We start from the raw sequence: 17,048 nt of genomic DNA, 5'->3' as shown, positions 1-17,048 counted from the left end.
AGGCTATAGCTAAGTAAATAGATGTGAATATGAAATATGTTTTTGACTGTCTTTGTGCTTTTTCCGGGGAGCTGAAGTTCTGTATGAATTCACATATATGCCTGGAGATACCCAAAATATATATACTTTTCTTCATAGCAGATATGAAATTGTACCCCTAGCAATTCACTCTTGTATGCAAGTGCCTTAAAAGGGCACGCATGCGTTTACCCCAGATAACTAGCAGTAGCTCTAGAGGGTGTAGTCCTTCAGGGGTTACTCAGAAGCAGATAATTTCTGAAGTGTAGCCCCTTCGCACCTGGGGACTGTGCTCGTGTTGCTGCTGCTCTGTCTCCTGTCTTTGCTTGTCGTCTTGGGGAAACTGCTGGACTCCGTCCTGCTTGGCTTCTCAGTGGAAGGCAGCAGGGCCGAGCTACCTCCCGGCAGCAAGACTTGCTCTACAGACCTGGACATCTCTCTCTCTGTTAAGACTTGGGCAGGCTTTAAGGTCATCCACGTTTGTCTGTAACCATGAAGGATGGGAGGATGCAACTTGCTAGCAGGGCAACACCTGCTAACCTAGTCTAGAAAGCGTTTGCTTCGCTGCAAAGCGCTGACTCGGCTGCTGGGGTAGTGGCACAACGTGACAAGCCTAATACCAGCGTACGCGAGGCTGAAATGATAGCCCATAAAATGGAGAGAGAGTAATAAATAATAGCCGTGTACTTGCAGCAGCGTTTGCTGACAGCTTGTGCAGCACAGTGGATGTGTTATGAAAAGCGAGGGAGCTAACTTGAGCAGCTTGGAGGGATTTATGTGTTTTCTAATTGGACTCTTCCCCCCCCCCCCCCCCATCAGACTTTCTTTTTTTGAGAGAGAGAGACGGGAAGGGAACGAACTGCTTTTGCTTATTTAAGACTTGGTCTTCACAGGAAAAAAGCTTTAAGCTCCTCGGCAATCATAAGGACTTAAAGTCCAACCCAGGTGGATGTGCACCTCGACCTGAATCTTGCAGGTAGCAAACCTCCTCTCGTGTCCCTTGTCAGTGCGGTAGCACAGCAAACTCGGTTAAATAAGCCGTTCTTCTCTTTTCAGATGCTGGCTGTTGTGTTCTTGGCTGCAGAGAGTAAAGGATCACAAAGGCTGATGTGAGTGCAAGAAGTTTATATTTTATTCTGTCTTTATTCTCCATGTTTTCTGCCTCATTATGCCTTCTAAGTTTCCTTTCCTTCTTTTGCTCTCTCTTGTCTTAGGTCTTTAAGAAAAAAAACCAGTTAATACAAACCAGCTCTCTTGGCCTCTGCTTAATCCTTTTTCTTGGATTTGCCTTTTTCATTTGTGCAGGAAAGTGCAGGAAAGATCTGTTTCTCGTGTCGTTGAAGGTAGAGCACCGACTCAGGTGTCGGGGAAGGAGGAGAGAGGACGTTTGAAGAAGGGAGGCCGCGCGGGTGAGGGGGAGCCCCGCGTGGAGCCCCTCTGCCGGCTGGCACGCCAACCGAAACGCCCCGGCTTCAGAAGGGACGAGTTCTGAACAAGGTTAACCCGAGGTGTTTTTTAATGTTTTCACTTACAACGTGCTTCCATATCTCTTGTAAAACTCCTCGGCAGCTGCGAACCTCTTGTCGTTTCGTGGCTGGGGCAAAAGAGCCAGAGAGCAAACGCGTTTTGTTCTCAAGGTTTCAAAAATCCACAAACGAGAGCGCGAAAAACGCGAAAGGCTTGGACGGCGTCCCCCGGAAGGTGTCCGCGAGGTGGCCCGCCGGCCCCGGCGTCCCTGGGGGGTGTCCGCTCCGCGAGGCGGCCCGCCTGCCCCGGCGTCCCCGGGGGGTGTCCGCTCCGCGAGGCGGCCCCCTTGTTCCTTTGTCTCCCCTACAGGTAACTTGCGCTGCTGAAGTTTTGACGGCAGATGAAAAAGGGTAGTAACAGCAGTTTGGACCGATGGTGCTGTGATGTTAAGGTTTCACAGCCTTCCGTGTTAAACGCTGAACGCCTGGAAGAGCCGGCGCAGGGAGCCGGGTAACCGTCCGGAGAGGCGGCAGCGCGGCGCCAGGCCCGGGCCCCAGGCGGAGGAACATTTCAGCGTGGCGTTGGCCGCGCGGGGCTGAGGGCGCCGGGAGGGCGCAGGCCTACCCCGAGGTGCTGCGTGGCACCAAGGACGCGCCGGGAGCGAGTCGGGGCAGGAGCGGGTGCGTGCGCGCGCGGCGGCCGCGTGGCTCCCCGGGAAGCGGCTACCGAAAACGTCGCAGGGAGCTGCGGGCTGGTGGGAACGCCGCTCTCCGTGGGGTGAACGGGAGCGTTAGTGGCACGTTGGGCGTGAAGGAAGGACGCGGGGGGGACGGGCCGAAGGGACGTGGCGGCGCGTGCGTGTGCACCGAGCGGGTGGCATCCGCACGCGTCGCCAGCGAGGCGCTGGGTCATCCCCACCGCGACGGAGCCCCGGAAACAGCAGTTCCAGGGACAAATCTGGTGCCGAGGAAGCTGGACGTCACTTCGTTGCCCTGAGCAGGGTTGGGCTTGCTGGCACGGGCCGGCTTTGACGCCGATGTGCTTCGGTGCTCCCGCGCGTGGGTGGCGTTTAGTTGGTTTCGGGATAACACCCCGAGCTGCAGCGGGAACGCGCGGTCCGGCGGTGCAGACCCTCCTCCTGGTTACAGGCTTGCTTTGACATCTGATTGCTAACCAAACTGCCTGCGCTGCTGGTTTTGTCCGCTACGATAAGCAGCGTGCGCCGGCGCGATCTGCTGAAGGTGCAAACGCTAATCTGCTTGCGTGAGTTCTGGGTATAGGGTTGCTTGTTTTCTTCTTTTTTTGGCTACAGATGTGGGCCTGAGCAGCCTAAATTCAACCGGAGGTCAAAAATTACAGGCTGTGTGAGCAGGGCGGCTTATCCCATGTCATCTAGTTTTCCTGATTAAAAAAAAAAAAGGTAAAAAACCCCCCAGAAGTTGCAAGAGTTGCAGGGAGCTGCACTGCCCGTACGTTGCTGTGAGACGGCTCACAGAAGATGTGAGCGAGAAGTTGCTGTTAAATAGCATGTTGCCAGTTTTGTATATTTGAAGGTAATTGTGGGGGAAAGACGATGATCTGGAAAACTGAAGGGAGAGAACGCGAAAGCGCCATGGTGCTTGGGCTTCGTTGCAGGATGCGACCGACCCTGGAGCGACTCTCCAGCCTCAACTCCGTGCCGAAGGCGACAGGAGCGTGTTTCCCCCAAGGAGTGTTTATTACAGGGTTGCACAACTCAGATCGGGTGCTCTCAAAGACATAGCGATGCTGGAGCGGTAACTGGGATTCAGGATGCCAGTCATGCCGAAGAGGCAGATCCTCAGCTAGGACAAGGGGTCACCTCTCCAGCGAAGGGTCTGGCTTTCTCCAGCACCCGGCCTTTGTGCGGAAGGGGAGGGTCTGCATCCCGCCGACGCGCTGAGCGCGGCAGCGGGCCGGGCCGGCGCCCGGCGGGCAGCCGCCCTGTTTGCCAGGCTGGTTGCGGTAGCGCGTGTCGGGGCGGGCTCGCCGAGCGGGGCTCCCTGTCGGCTGCGCTGCAAAGCTGCATGAGCGCTGCAGGAGTCCCGCTCTGCCGGTGGGTGCCGTGGCTTATGAGATGCACCCGCACGCACCCAGGAACCGGCAGGAGATCCCCTGCTAAGGTTGTTGGTAGCCCGGCAGCCCCTTAGGAGCGAAACCGCTGCCAGAGAGAGCACCACCGCGGGACAGGGGAAGCGTGCGAGAGCTGCCTCGGGTCTGCTGCGCGTTAACGGCCGTTCAGCCGGGGATCGGATTCGTCACCGCTCGCCAGTTCATCAGTTCTGTTCGGCTCCAGATCCTCCGCGAGGAGAGGCAGGTGCGTTGTTGCCACGTTACTTGTTTGCGCAAAGGCACAGTCAGCCAGAGCGCCGACGTGCCCGACTTTCCCCCCGGCCTTGCCAGGCGGCGTGGGGCTCTGCAGACACCAACAGCGCTTTCATACGCTAGGGCTGGCTCGGGTTTGCGCTCTCAGGTGTGATTTAGCCTGGCTAATGACATCTCGTTGGCATGTTTTTGGACATGTGTTTGTAAAGATACTTCCAACTGTAGTATTAAATACGCAGTGACTTATTAACGCTTTCTGAGTTCGCTGAAAGCTTTGACCTTGTCTGAGTCTCTTGCCCTGACCCTGCTGAGGTCACGCTCTTCTGCTCTGTGTTCTAGTGTGAACTGAAAACAACCCATTTCTTGCTCAAGTTTATGAAAATACTTGCCAGTGGCTGGGCCAGCAGTGACTGTTTTGCTGGCCAACTTTTCCTCCTTACCCCTCTGCTTTCCCATCTGCGCCTACGCGATACCATTTCCTTCTGGAGGTTGTCTTATTTGGGAGAAGGACTCTCCTCCTGCTCTGTGTTGTACGGTGCACAGCACAATGACACCACGATCTCCTGCTGATGCTCCAGGTGCTATGATAATGCATAAAATAATAATCAAATACACCTTTCATAGGTTTCAAATCTGTAAAGCTAACTTAAAAGTTTCTTATACTCCTGTAAGTACTTGGGTTATCTCTTTTTCCGCTGTTAAATTCTCTGAGTGCTGTACTATTGCTGGTGCTAAAAGAATAAACAGCCCAGAGTATTTTTCTGCATTATAGCCTATAATATTTTAAGTATATACACAGCTATATAAATATAATAGCATATTATATATACAATATATACCCTGTATATATTGATTATATACATTGCATTGATTTTAAAGCTTTGTTTAAAGTGTCCTTTTTAACACCACTTTTCCTACCAGTTTTACTAGGTGGCTTTAATTGATTTTGTATGAAGATGACTGTGAAACCGTACTGTTGAGTAAAAAGACACATGGGTCACTTGGTTCCAGAAAGAGACAGCGGTAAGGTAACTTGGATTTAGAAGTAAGTGCATTTGTTGCAGCTGAGATACAGACCACGCCTCATTCTCTTGGCCCTAAGGTTTCTCCTTCAGAGCAGAAGAATTTATATGCAGGTTATCGTGATTTATATGTCAGTAAAAGGAAAGTTAAAATGCTGCAGGAAGAAAAACCAAGAAGTGTTTTAATCACTATAGCAAATCCATCAAAATTACAGGATCTCAAAGAGGACAGCCTTTCTTTTGGAAGCTTCTTGCTTTTCTCTATCAAATAGCACAAAGTTCTTGACATACTTATCTTATCAACTGTCTTAGAGCTTTTCTTTTCTTCAGTGAGCTTTAAAATAATAGCAGGTAGGTCTCCTTTGGGCCTTTTGCTTCATCTTTTGGAAAAATCATACTTATGCAGAGTTGAGCATGCTGCTACATTTCATTTAGCATATGAAATTATCTCTCTGGTTCTGCACATTGATTTCTATGATTAGAAATTGTATATATTATGAACTAACTTTTGCGAAGCCTTTTAAAAATAATTTATGTGATGCTGGAAGCACAGCTGAAGCGGCTTCTAAAAATGAAATCAGACATCTTGGAACAGCTTTCAGGGAATGGTAGATACTCGGAGTAGAGCTCTACTAAACCATTCTGTTCTACATGCAACCTTCTGATTTAAGGCCAAACGTTGATTATTTCAAAGCATGAAAGTACAGTCAGGGAAAACTTGAGCCAAAAACAGTTAACAGCTGTGAGGCAATTGGTCCTTTAATTCTGTTTTTGATTTTCTTCAACAAAACCCAAGGAAAGCCATGGTAGCAGTTACAGCATATCATCGTTGCTGTTGTTATTGCCTTTCTTGTTACAATACAGACTTGTTGTCTCAGGAACTCCACAAAGTCTCCGTGCTGGCTGATTTCCATAGCTTCATTGTTTGAACAAATAAAAATAAAACCACACCAAAATTTGGCAATTCTGAAAAAAATCATAATTGCTAGACTACATTTAATTTGCCCGCTAGATAGTAAAGTTATTGGAGAATTTAAGCTGTTAGAAATTATTCTGCAGGAAGTGGATTTTAAAGTATGGAAAGTAAGAGAGTCGGCCATGAGAGCCTGGGGCGCAGGTGAACCGTCTGGGTAGTGGTTAGCCAGGATAAATGCGATGGGCATGCAGTCAATTTAAAAAATGACTGAACATGTGTGACTTTCATTAGCAAACTTTACATATTCATGACATTATTTAAAATGTGAAATCTCTCTTTACCTGTGTGTATATGTACACCCAAACAACACACTGTTTTCTTCAGCTAAATATATATTTTAATCTCTTATGATTAACAGCTCTATACAAAGATAAGAGTGTAAATTGTGCTTCTTTTTAGTATGTACCGTCTGAGAGTTTGAAGAGAGATGGAGAGATATTTAAAAATAAAAATACTTGTAAATAATCAGTTCTATTGGAAAGATGTTTTCCTTGGACTGGCACCATGTTTTGAGACTAATCTTAAATGTCTTGTAGAGAATATGGTACTTGACAAACTAAGAGATTAATGAACCCTTAATTTTTGTACCAAGGCCTGTAAGATACAGAAAAATAGTTTTTAAATTAAATTCATATGGCTGTTGCCAAAACTACTGAATTTGATAGTCTGTAACATTTTCAAAAGTTGCAGCAGAATAGTAGTTATTCAAAATATTGCCTAGAGCTAGTCTATGATTTTGTATTTTCAAAAGAGTCTTTGGTATGAAAATGGCCATATTGCTACAACAGCAGATCTCTATGAATTAATTAAATAAGGAACTAGATTTTTTTTTTTTATCAGTTTGCCACAAATAAAATATGCAAAACACCTTCTAAAGAGCATCTGATGTGAGAATGATTTAGGCTTGTTACTTCACTGAACATACTTGAAACGTGGGATTTGTCTTCAAAGAAATGCGACGCGTCACCTGACACATTAGTAAGAGAGAAACGTGTCCGGCGTCGTTCCTTTGTTGCTCCCGGCTCCCACCGCTGCACCCCTTACAAAACCCTGGACGCTTCTTTCCTCCACCCTGGTGACAACCGAATTGTACCGAGCTTCATAGAAACGTTTCTCGCTATTGTAACGAGGTTGTGCTAAATTCTGGATACAGAAACCCAACTCCTTGTCTGCAAAAATATTCCAGAAATGAAGTTTTTTGAGACTTTGTCACTACTTTGTATTTTTTTTGTTCTTTGTGTCACCAAATGATGTCTGAACAATCCGCGGTGGCAGTGCACGCTTTGCTCGTAACGCACGCCCAGGACCGCGCTGCTCGGAGGGATCCCCCCGCGTTTCAGCAACTGAGCTGGCAGCTGCTTAGCCCAGCCGTAACTGGGCTCTTTGAAATCTGTGGAGGAAGGCTGCTTGGGACGGTACCTTGGAGACTTTGTGCCCCCCGGGGGAAGCACCAGGAGTCCTCATGCTGGCACGGTGTCCTGTCTCTCCTCTCTTTCTCTGCATTTCTCCATTTTGATTTCCCGACGGGAGGCTGCCCTACTTTGGAAATGCCGGGGTTTGTGCGTCTCTGACAGACCCTTCTGGCAGCTAGGTCAGGATTTCAGAGCTGTGTTTGTGCTGCTTTTCCCTGCTGAGCAACTACGCTGTCAGAAAAAAACAACCAGCGCCATATTTTATATTTTATTTTTCTTTTTGTTTTCTTTTTCTTTCTCTGTCTCTCTTTCTCTCTCTCTCTCTTTTTTTTTTTTTTTTTTTTTAGGGAAAAACTAAAAGCTACAGATGCCTTAAAGGATGTAGCTCATTTTATGGGCTTCACTACTGGATCTCTAAAAACATTTTTTTCCATAAAAACTTTTTGCAAAACTCAGCATGTAAACAAGAAGCTACTTGAGCCTCAGAGATGCTTCGTTACTTCCTTGCGGACGTCTGGCTTCGTGGTCGCTGCGAGCGGGCAGAGGGCAGCTCGTCCTCTTCCGCGACTCCCCCCTGCGGGTAGACCACAAAGCACAGCTTCTGCCCCCAGCACGTCACGGACTCTGGGAAGAGCAAACGTGCGGGTGGTTAATGCGATTTCTCGAGCTCTCCTAAACCGGAGCGCAACGCTAGGCGGCTGCAACGCGTGAGCCAAGGTGCGCCGGTGCCCCCAGGCTCACCACCGCTTTTACTTCCCGTTAGTGTTTGCGAGTCAAAGCACAGGCGGGTTAAAACTGGGCAGCCTGAGAGACGACCGCTCCTGGCTGTTCGCCCTGCCCGCCCGCGGAGACCCCTGTCGCTGCCGAGCCCGTGCAAATCGCCGCGGGGCGCAGCCCGCCGGCTCGGCCCCGGTCACCCCTGCGCCGGGGGGGGTCGCCCCAAGGGTCGCCCAGAGCGAGGGGCTGGAGATGGCTTATCGCGGAGCGCTAGCCTGAGAGCAAAGCAAGTAAAAGCTGAACGCAACTGAAACATAAAAGACTTGTGCGCAATTTTAGTTTTATGTGCATGATAAAGTCAGGCTTGCTCCTCTTCTGGGCGTCAAGTGCTTTATCACGCCGTGCAGGGGTTGCAGTCATGCAACGGGATGTGCTTGTAGCGTAATGGAAGAAAAAGGGCCGAGGAGGATAGGCAGAGCGCGTGTGTCATTTATTATCCTTTTTGTGATCGCTCATTTAGGCTTTGTGTGCTTAACGTTATGCTCTGGTGTATGTGCCTGGTGACTGGGGCGGTAACGAGAAAGCCAAAGGAAAGAGATGTGCAGGGTCAAGAGAGGAAGCAAAATATGCCGAGGAACGAGGAAAGCAGTTGCCCAAATGAGCGTGCTATCCAGCCACAAAAACAAAACCCTCCTTCGCAGCGAGGGGGTCGACCGAACCGTGTGTTTCTGCCTGGCAGCTCTTAATTACGAGCCAGGCACGGAAACACAAGTTCTCCGTAACGTGGGCAGGGCTGGCAGCGATCGTGCCGGCTGCAATGTTTTCCCGGGTAGAAGGCACTAAAGCTTCATACAATTCTTGAAAGAGAGGTTGTGTACTAGTGTCAGCAATGGTCAGTCTTGCTCAAGGAAATTCACTGTCGTTTGTGGTGTTGCCGGCGTGAGAGGTTACAACAAACCGCTGCGACTCGCGAGCAGCCCGTGGCGTGCGCCGCGCGTTGACGCATCGCAGTGTGCACTCACCTATTAGCCTATTTACACACTTTGGTTTGTTTCTCCAGTAGACTCCGAGAAAAAACACTGGCACTCCAGTTAAAATGATAATGAGTCCAACGCCACAGACGACGGGCTCGGAGTATAAGCTGAAGATCAACAGAAATGCCCAAAACGCCAGGTAAGTGGCTGGGACGAGGAGGTTCACCTGCGAGGAGAGAGCAGAGCAGAGCAGAGCTGTGCAGGGCGGTCGCGGCGGCCGGCCGGCGCCCAGGGGCTGCCCGCGGCCGGATGGGACGGGCTCTGCCGGGCGGCAGGAGACCTGCACCGCCACCTCTCCCACCTATCCAAAAGCGCTAGCCTTAAACCATCACAGTTAAGGGCAGAACACAAGCAAAACTCGAGGGACTTGCGTGCAATTTTAATCCTATGTCTCCCTGCGTGCCTCACTCCCCTCTGCCTCTGTCTTCCTCTCTGTCCGTCCTGGCAATCTTACTTTTAGCCGGGGTCTGTCTTCGTATCTTGCTTTTATACTGATGGTACTTTGGGATGTTGCTTGGGACCTTAAAACATCACTGCTACATACAAAAATAAACAGTTCTTCAAAATCGGACAGAGGACTCGGTGTGACTGTCCCACCCTTCACACCGTTACTGGAACCAAGACATTTAGCTTGAATATTTTCACCTTGATAGGTCTGAAGATCTTGGGTTTCCTCCAGCGTAACACAATCAGGCCGATAATTGTCACTCCGTAGCAGAGGTAGTTAATAAACGACACATAGTTGATTAACGTGTACGTGTCTCCAACAAGCATGATGATAAGAGTGGCCAAGCACTGTAAAGAGAGAAGCATATCCTTACTTGAGTCATTAGTAGAAAAGGTAGCTTAAAAGCAATAAAACCAACCAAAAGGCAGTTAAACTCCTGTTATTTATGGCTCCTGCTGGGTGTTTCTGCTGCCTCCTGCGGTGCTGTGTTTTCTCCCCAAACTGTGCTACAGAGGTCTAGGGCTGAGCGGAGGGTCGGGGTTATTTTGATAATGCTGAAGTCAGAGATCAATGGACCTATTTATAGAAAAAAATCCCTCGAAAGCGCTGCTCGAAGTGGCTCTGCGAGCTGCGGTCACGCCGTGGCGGCTGTGCCAACGCGCAGAGCTGCTCTCGCTGCCGGCCAGCGCTGCCGGCTCGCTTTTCAGAGGCCCTCGGGGAGTTTTCCCTGTGTGAGGCTGTGACCGCGGGCTCAGTGGCCACCCTCAGGACGTGACCTTTGGGGTGGTGGTGGGCAACATGGCAGACCCCGCCGAGCTGCGTGGATCCTGTGAGCACCGTGTCCCACGGACGGCCTCGTGATGGGGCAGGTGTTTCATTCTCAGCACCGGGCTCTTCCTAACCTGCTGCCTGAAATCTCACCCCAAAATCCACCCCCCAGAACCCGTAGCTGTCCAGGCTTTCTCCCCAAAGCTGTGGCGACCTCACTGCGCTGCCTGAACACAAAACGCTCACGGTATTGGCTTTCAGTGGCTTCCCTCCACCAATTCGTTACGTGTTTTGAAAGCTACTCGACTCTATGATGAGGACTTGTGGCAAAGTTCAGGTTGTCTATTAGGAGAAAAGAGGGATTTCCTGTAGACTACCACTTAGTGGTTAGCACGCTACTTTGCTCCAGGTGCCCTGTGTGTTATAAAGAAGGAGAGCATCACCCTTTCGCCCCACCAGCCAAGGGTTGGTGCTGCAGATGACCCAGCTCATTAATCTTCCGAGCGTGAGTAGTGCTGGGGAACTGGCGGGCAGATGGTGGAAATTTCCACGCTTGAGCTTGCTTTTTTTGTACTTACTCAACTTCTGACCAAATCCGTGAAGCACCGGGAGCCAGCTGAGGGCCGAGGGGCTGCTCCAGGGGCCCAGGCCAGGCACGGGTGCCCGGGGGAGCTGGGCCGGGCGGCGGCCTGCACGGCCCCACGTGTCCTATGCAACGGTGCCAAAGCCCAGCAGAGACCAATGTCCGAGCCGCTCCCGGGAGCTCGCACCGTTTGCCTCCCTGTTACTCCAGGCTCTCCTTCTGCCCCTGCCCCTTTCTAGCTGTAGAGAACCTCACAGGGTCAGCATCTCGCGTAGTCCCACCACAATATTCATTTAAATTAGGACAGGGTTTTATATCAGGGTCATATAACACGTTTCCCTGCTCTGCCCCGGAAGGTGCACGCCAACACGCACCACTCGTGCAGGTGACGCCGCGGTGCCAAGCCTGGGCGTTGCGCGGGCGTCGCGCCGGGGCGCTGCGAGGCTGCGGGGAACCGTGCTGCTCCCGCTCCGATGGCTGGGCCCGGCAGCGGTCGCGCGCGGCCGGCAGGGCAGCCCCTGCGGTCTCGTAAAGGCCACCGATCCCCTGACGTTAATACCTCGCACTGCAGAACATAGATGGGCTGAGTCTGTTTATTTGACGTTTGTCTTGGAGCCTTGATTTCTTGAGAGGAGTAGTAAAAACACGGGTCTCACTGGGGGTATTGAAAAGGCCTTTCCTCCTGCACAAAAAAACCCTTTCTTCTTGCAAAAGCTAGGTGTGATTCATTAGAAAACAAAAAAGAACCTGATGGATTAATTAGGTTTGCCTAACGTCTGACCTAATTTGCCATTGTAACTGCTTGCAGTGTATTATTTTTATATTTCTATTTGTTAAGAAATTGATATTTCATAGCAGCATTTGTTATACCCTGAGATGCATTAAAATACCTTCAAGTGATTAATTAACATGCAGTGTTGGTTCTGTAATTTGCACTGTAATTTAAGGCAAGCGTTTTGAGCAGGCTGGAAGCTGGCAAACGTCTGATTTATCCGGCCCGCTCGGCACGGGGAGCCGGCTCATGTTGTGGCCGTTTCGCAGCGAAGCAGCCTCCGAAGCTCAGCACGTTATTTAGGCTGGTGGGTTTTTGAGGATGAAGAAAGGCTGCTGCGTCTGCATCAGCCGAGGCGGGCTGCCCGCCGCGGTCCCTGCGGAGGCGTCTGCGTCTGTGTCTGCATCCGCGCGGGCCGGGCAGAGGGGCTGGGCGCACCCCACGGGGAAGGGGGCTGCGTTTTGGGGTTTGGGCCCCAAGCCCTGGGGATGCCACGGGGATGCAGCTATGCAGTTGTCTTGTCATAAAAGCGGAACGTACAGAGGCTTGTTTGGTGAGCGTAGGTCTGGCGGCGGTGTGCCAGAGCGGCTGCACGCGCTGGGAGAGCGGCGCGCGCGCGCACCTTCGCAGTGCAGCTGGGGCCAGGGCCTCGCGGGGCTGAGTCAGGGCAAGCCCGGCTTCGACGGAGCCCGGGTTTCAGCCGAATGTCCCGGGGGATTTGCCTCGCTTATGCCATGCGGGCAGCGACTGGAGCACCAGGAGCTAGCTTCCTCTTTAATGCTTTTTATCCCACAGTGCAAAACGTCACCTATCCTAACTCCGCTCTTGGTAAAAGTATATAAAGCTCTGTTTCAAGGAACAGCTTCCGTGAGGCATCACAGGGGCGGTTAGCAGCGAGGCAGATCGCTAGGAGCGCGGGGCCGGCCGTCGGGCAGGAGCCCCGGCCCACGTGGCACCTCCTCCGCGGCAGCACGGGATCTCCCGGAGCGACCCGGCCCGGGCGCCCGGGCACTTACACACACGAGCAGGGCCGGGATGGGCGTGCAGTGCTCCACGTGGATCATGGCCAGCAGGCTGGGCAAGTGGCCTTCGCGGGCGCCGGAGAAACACAGCCTGCAAAGAAGAGCAGGAACACTAAATCGACCCTGCGTGCAGCAGCCGCCTCGCTCTCTAGCTGCGCGCACTCTCTGGCCTCAGCCCTCCGAAGACGCCAGCGAGCACCTGGGAAGATGCAGCCGCTAGATGCTGCCGTGAGCAGCACGATTCACTTCGTATTGCTGCCAGAGACTTCCAGGGTAACCTGGCATAAGTTATTTAAACTAGAGCCTTATGCATTGTAGGCCTCTAACTGCTAATATAATCTGTGAAATCAACTGGCCTTCGATGCCTGATCGCCGCTGAGGCTGCGGACGGAAAGCTGTGCAGTCCCTGTCGCTGGGACCGCCTCGCTGTCCAGGGCAGGGTGAGTACAGCGAGGCTGTGAGGAGATCAGCTAGCGCAGAAAAAAATCTCGTGGAAAACATCTCCGGGGTCAAAGTGTCTTGGCTAAGGTTTAACATGCCTTCAAGAGTTTATCTTTAAATGCATAACCATAACCTGTTACATGTGCACTCAAATTTGTTGCATCTCACGACACTTGTGAGAGCGCGAAGATGAATAACTTTCCCAAGGTACTTGAGAGCTGGACTGTTTCCTCAGAAACACGTAGAACTTTTTCATTAAGTCCAGACAGGTCAATTAATATAAATAGACTTTATAGCTTCTAGTCGCACTATCAGCAGTGTGCGCTCAAAACACCTTGCCTGAGAGTGTTGGAACAACGTGTCTGTAACTGGGAACAGAACCTGGTCCTCTAACACCTTTCTGAGCTAAGCGTAGCTTAGCTTGTAGCTACTGCACCTTTATTGATGTAGAATTACTCTGGTTCCATAGCAGAGCAGCGTTCAACTCTCGCTGTGAGTTACTGCACAGCTGCACACACTCTCAGGAGCTCGAAGGGTTATTTTGCAAGAGAGTCTGCGATTCAGTGTTACATTTGCTGATTGAAACAGAGCAATTCGTAACTGAGTGTATCCAACATGCCCCACAACGATCTCATGTTCCATAACATCCAAAATGTCTAGCTAGCATTTCTTTAGCAAATTAAATTAATACAGCCCCTCCCCAAGTTAGATAACGTTCATAAAATTGTACTCCATCTAACCTTGATGAGGTAAAAAGGTATCCATTTATTCCTCCAAATGTAGATAGGGCCACTGAGACTGGCATAACCCAGGAAAAATAGCCCAGTAACTTTTCACCAAATGTCTAAAGCAACAGAAGGCAGAGAAACTGAAATATACTGCAAAGCACAGAACTGAAATCAAAGTGTATTTTAGACATCCAGGGAATGGTTTACTTACTACCGCCACAGCGTTGGAGGACAAGAGCTCTTGGGGTGACATGGCAGTGAAATATGCAATGTTGGTGAACGTATACACAAATGTCACCAATGGGATGGATATGAATATGGCCCGAGGTAGGTTCCTAATAAGAGAATTAGGAGGGTAGATAAGAACTTACAGTCAAACACAGCTAGAGCACAACAACCTGGCACAGCCCGGGGACGTTTATCCCGCCGGGTAGCTTAACCTGCTGTTTCTTGGGCAGCTGCTAAACAGGAGCATCGCTCGTATGTCTGCTTCGGGCGGCAGCTTGACTCGGAGCAGTCTGGGGAAGGCTCACCCTGTCACCCTGTTACAAAACTTCATGTCTGGAGCGTGTAGATGCCACACGCTCACGTTTGGTTGTGAATTTGGATTAAGACCGCAGGTTGCTTGAAACGGAAAGAGCCGTTTCTCAATAGCGCCCGTACGGCCACCAGCTGCGGCGCGCAGAGCCTTGTTCTGCTTTATCTTCGTGTGCTCTGAGCACGACTCGGCTCCTGTCGCTCAGGTACTGCCTCGGCCGGTCGTGCGCCGTAATCTCCCTCTGCCATACCGCCCCGCGGTAATTTACAGTCGTAAAGACTTACTTAATGTCCAATCCAGAGATCTTTTTTAGAGGGGGATGCTTGGACACTTCTGTATTTAAAGCGGTAACAGTTTTTTTTATCTCTGTGTCTGATAAGGAAAACATTAATAAATATATATTTTAACCTGTTTGAAGCAATTTAGTAAAAATTGGAAGTTTTTTTTGTTATTTAGTTAGTTACCTTTTTATATTTTATTTTCCCCTCAAAGGCTGAAAAAATAAAAAGGTCTATTCATTCTTTTTTCTTCTCATTTCTCGACTGAGGCGATATATGTCTTATTTAAGTTGTAACTTTTCATTATTCAGTTTTGAAATTGTGGTGGTCCATTAAAACGTTGGTGTTTTATTAAGGGAACACATTACCACTCTGTCTGAACCGCCAAGGTTTCTGGGCCCGCATAGCTTCATACAGGTGAACACTTTACCAGCAGCTTTAATTCGTTTCCATCCAGCCTAGGTAACATCTTAAATTTCTCCTTGTTTAATTGCTGTGTGCACTGAATGGCCAGAAATGACTAAAGCTCCAAGAGCTGCTCGTGGCATTCCTCGTTCCACTTTATCAGCTCCGAAATTTTGAAACATTTGAGCTTTGCTTTACTAAACTAAAAAAAAAAAAAAAAATCACTCTCCCTCAGGCTTTTCCAGCCTGCTGGTGATAAATCATTTCAGAGCCCATTGCTGGGCACGTTATCAGCAGCCAGCCCGCCGCTCCAGCCCCGGCGGAGGCACGCCAGCAGCCACGCTGCAGGCGGTGCTGGCAAAGGCAGCTTCAAAAATCTGTCATAAAAGCGGGACGAGGCCGCGAGGGCCACCTTCCACCGCGCAGTAACTGTCTAAGCTGCTCTTTCAGGGGTTTGTGCGAGATTCCCTTTGGGTGAAGAAGCAAAACCACTTCCAGTATAATTCAATATTTTTCTAACAGCAGGCAGTACTCTCCCCATAGATATTTGCATGGTATCTCTTCAATGGTTAATTTTCTACTATAGAAGCAATACATAATTTGATAGTGCTATCAGGATTATGTTCAGTCCATAGGCTGTTCTGACTCAGTTAATGCTTTCTGCAATATATTCTTCATTTTAGTGTGGTATTTCTTTAAATTGGCTGTTATCTGGTCTAATTGAAAAACATTCTCTCTCCTTTAGATACTCCTTTCCTATAGACACATAACAGTATTGTCACAGCTTATTAAATGAATGATATTAACAGATGGCTCCGCTGTTTCAGCACTTCAGAAGTGTTTGGATCACACGGAAACGGATACTTGCCTGCGGGGATCAACTAATTCTTCTGTCACGTAGTTCAAGAAGTTCCAGCCGCTGAATGCGAAGGACCCTTGAAGGAAAGCTAAGGCTAAATGCCCCACTGATGGAGTCATCCAAAAATTGAACGCGTTGCTTGGTGCCAGTTCCTCGTAGTTTCCTGCGCACAGAGCACAAGCGAGAGGTTACGCCTCCCCGCAAGAGCGCCGCTACCTACCAGAGACATACGAGAAATAAGACAGGAAAACTCTTTTTTGCCTGATGCTCGCTAAACTAAGTTAGAGAATTTGCGTGCTTCACAAATTCACGAGTCACCAGTGGTTGGGTGTCCGCAGCCCTTCAGCGACGGCATCCGCGGGACGCTGCCCCGAGTGGCACGGCGCCCCGGCGAGCTTCACGGCCCTGGCCGGGACCCCGCACCCACCACTGCCGTCGGAAAACGGCTCCTTGAAGCTGCAAAGGCCTAGCTGCTTTTAATGCAGTTTTCTCTTACAAGAGTTTCGTGTTGTTTAGTAGAAATACTGAAAAATAAAATATCTGTGGGGCTGGAAGATTTGTCAAAACTGTGGGACTATTATCATTGAGAAAACAAGTTTTTTGTTTTTCTGTAAATGTCATATTTCATCTTTCTTTATATGACTCATCATTTACATGATAAAAACATCATGAACCTTTTGTGTTCTGTGCTTTTCATTAAGTTGATGAATCAGCAAGGCTTTTTTTTTTTTTTGCCTATTTTTAATCTTCTAAGTGACTTTTTGAAGGAAATTGGACTATTCCTGTGCCTAAAATGAAACCGGTGTCTTCTTGAACTGGACCCAGCATCACTTATTCAGTGTACACCAGGAGCACTTTAAAATGTGAGGACTATGCAACTGATTACGAATTTTCTGTGAGTCTCCTGCAGCATCTCCGGCTTGTCGGTGCAGCCCTGTATTCGCTCAGGAACAGCAACGCAGCCCAGAAAGTAACTCGTACAAGGAGGATACGGCTGATTCCTCTGTTGTGTCAACCTTTCACTGACTCCGGATCCTGTAATCATCTATGAGATACATTTGATTGCATCTGTACTTGGAAGAAATCCTTTATCCTTTTATTGAGAGTTTTTGGCTGGGGCTGTGTGCGCCCGGTGTGGGTAGTGGTGGCGTTTTGGGGGCTGGGGAAGCCAGCCTGCATCCTGCTCCCTGCAAGCGCCCGGCGCCTCTCCAGGCCTC

General features: G+C 49.8%; 1 protein-coding gene and 1 long non-coding RNA gene across 9 annotated transcripts in view; one reads left to right on the top strand and one right to left on the bottom strand.

Annotated features, from left to right (window-relative positions):
* Positions 1 to 858: 858 nt before the first annotated feature.
* On the top strand, positions 859 to 7,041 carry LOC104146374 (uncharacterized). Of its 7 annotated transcripts, none has more exons than XR_011143164.1 (4): positions 869 to 994; positions 1,075 to 1,127; positions 1,324 to 1,526; positions 1,656 to 7,041. It is a non-coding gene; the product is annotated as an uncharacterized lncRNA (long non-coding RNA). The 7 variants fall into 7 exon arrangements; XR_011143168.1 differs by having other exon boundaries at positions 1,324 to 3,038; positions 3,121 to 7,041; XR_011143169.1 differs by having other exon boundaries at positions 1,324 to 3,820; positions 4,750 to 7,041.
* Positions 4,694 to 17,048, bottom strand: part of SLC7A10 (solute carrier family 7 member 10) — a 51,389-nt gene continuing 39,034 nt past the window's right edge. The window contains exons 5-11 of one of the 2 annotated variants that reach the window (XM_068955482.1): positions 15,841 to 15,994; positions 13,963 to 14,086; positions 13,764 to 13,867; positions 12,577 to 12,673; positions 9,635 to 9,784; positions 8,978 to 9,155; positions 4,694 to 7,862 (exon numbers count right to left, since the gene is read on the bottom strand). In XM_068955482.1, coding sequence (XP_068811583.1) covers positions 7,735 to 7,862; positions 8,978 to 9,155; positions 9,635 to 9,784; positions 12,577 to 12,673; positions 13,764 to 13,867; positions 13,963 to 14,086; positions 15,841 to 15,994 — 935 coding nt within the window. In that variant the 3' untranslated portion in view covers positions 4,694 to 7,734. The remainder of the gene's footprint in view (positions 7,863 to 8,977; positions 9,156 to 9,634; positions 9,785 to 12,576; positions 12,674 to 13,763; positions 13,868 to 13,962; positions 14,087 to 15,840; positions 15,995 to 17,048) is intronic. The other variant, XM_068955483.1, reaches the window with a different exon arrangement.

Source organism: Struthio camelus, chromosome 10 (assembly GCF_040807025.1).
Source record: "Struthio camelus isolate bStrCam1 chromosome 10, bStrCam1.hap1, whole genome shotgun sequence".
In the NCBI taxonomy this organism is placed as follows: Eukaryota; Metazoa; Chordata; class Aves; order Struthioniformes; family Struthionidae; genus Struthio; species Struthio camelus.
This window is presented reverse-complemented; position numbering and strand designations above follow the sequence as displayed.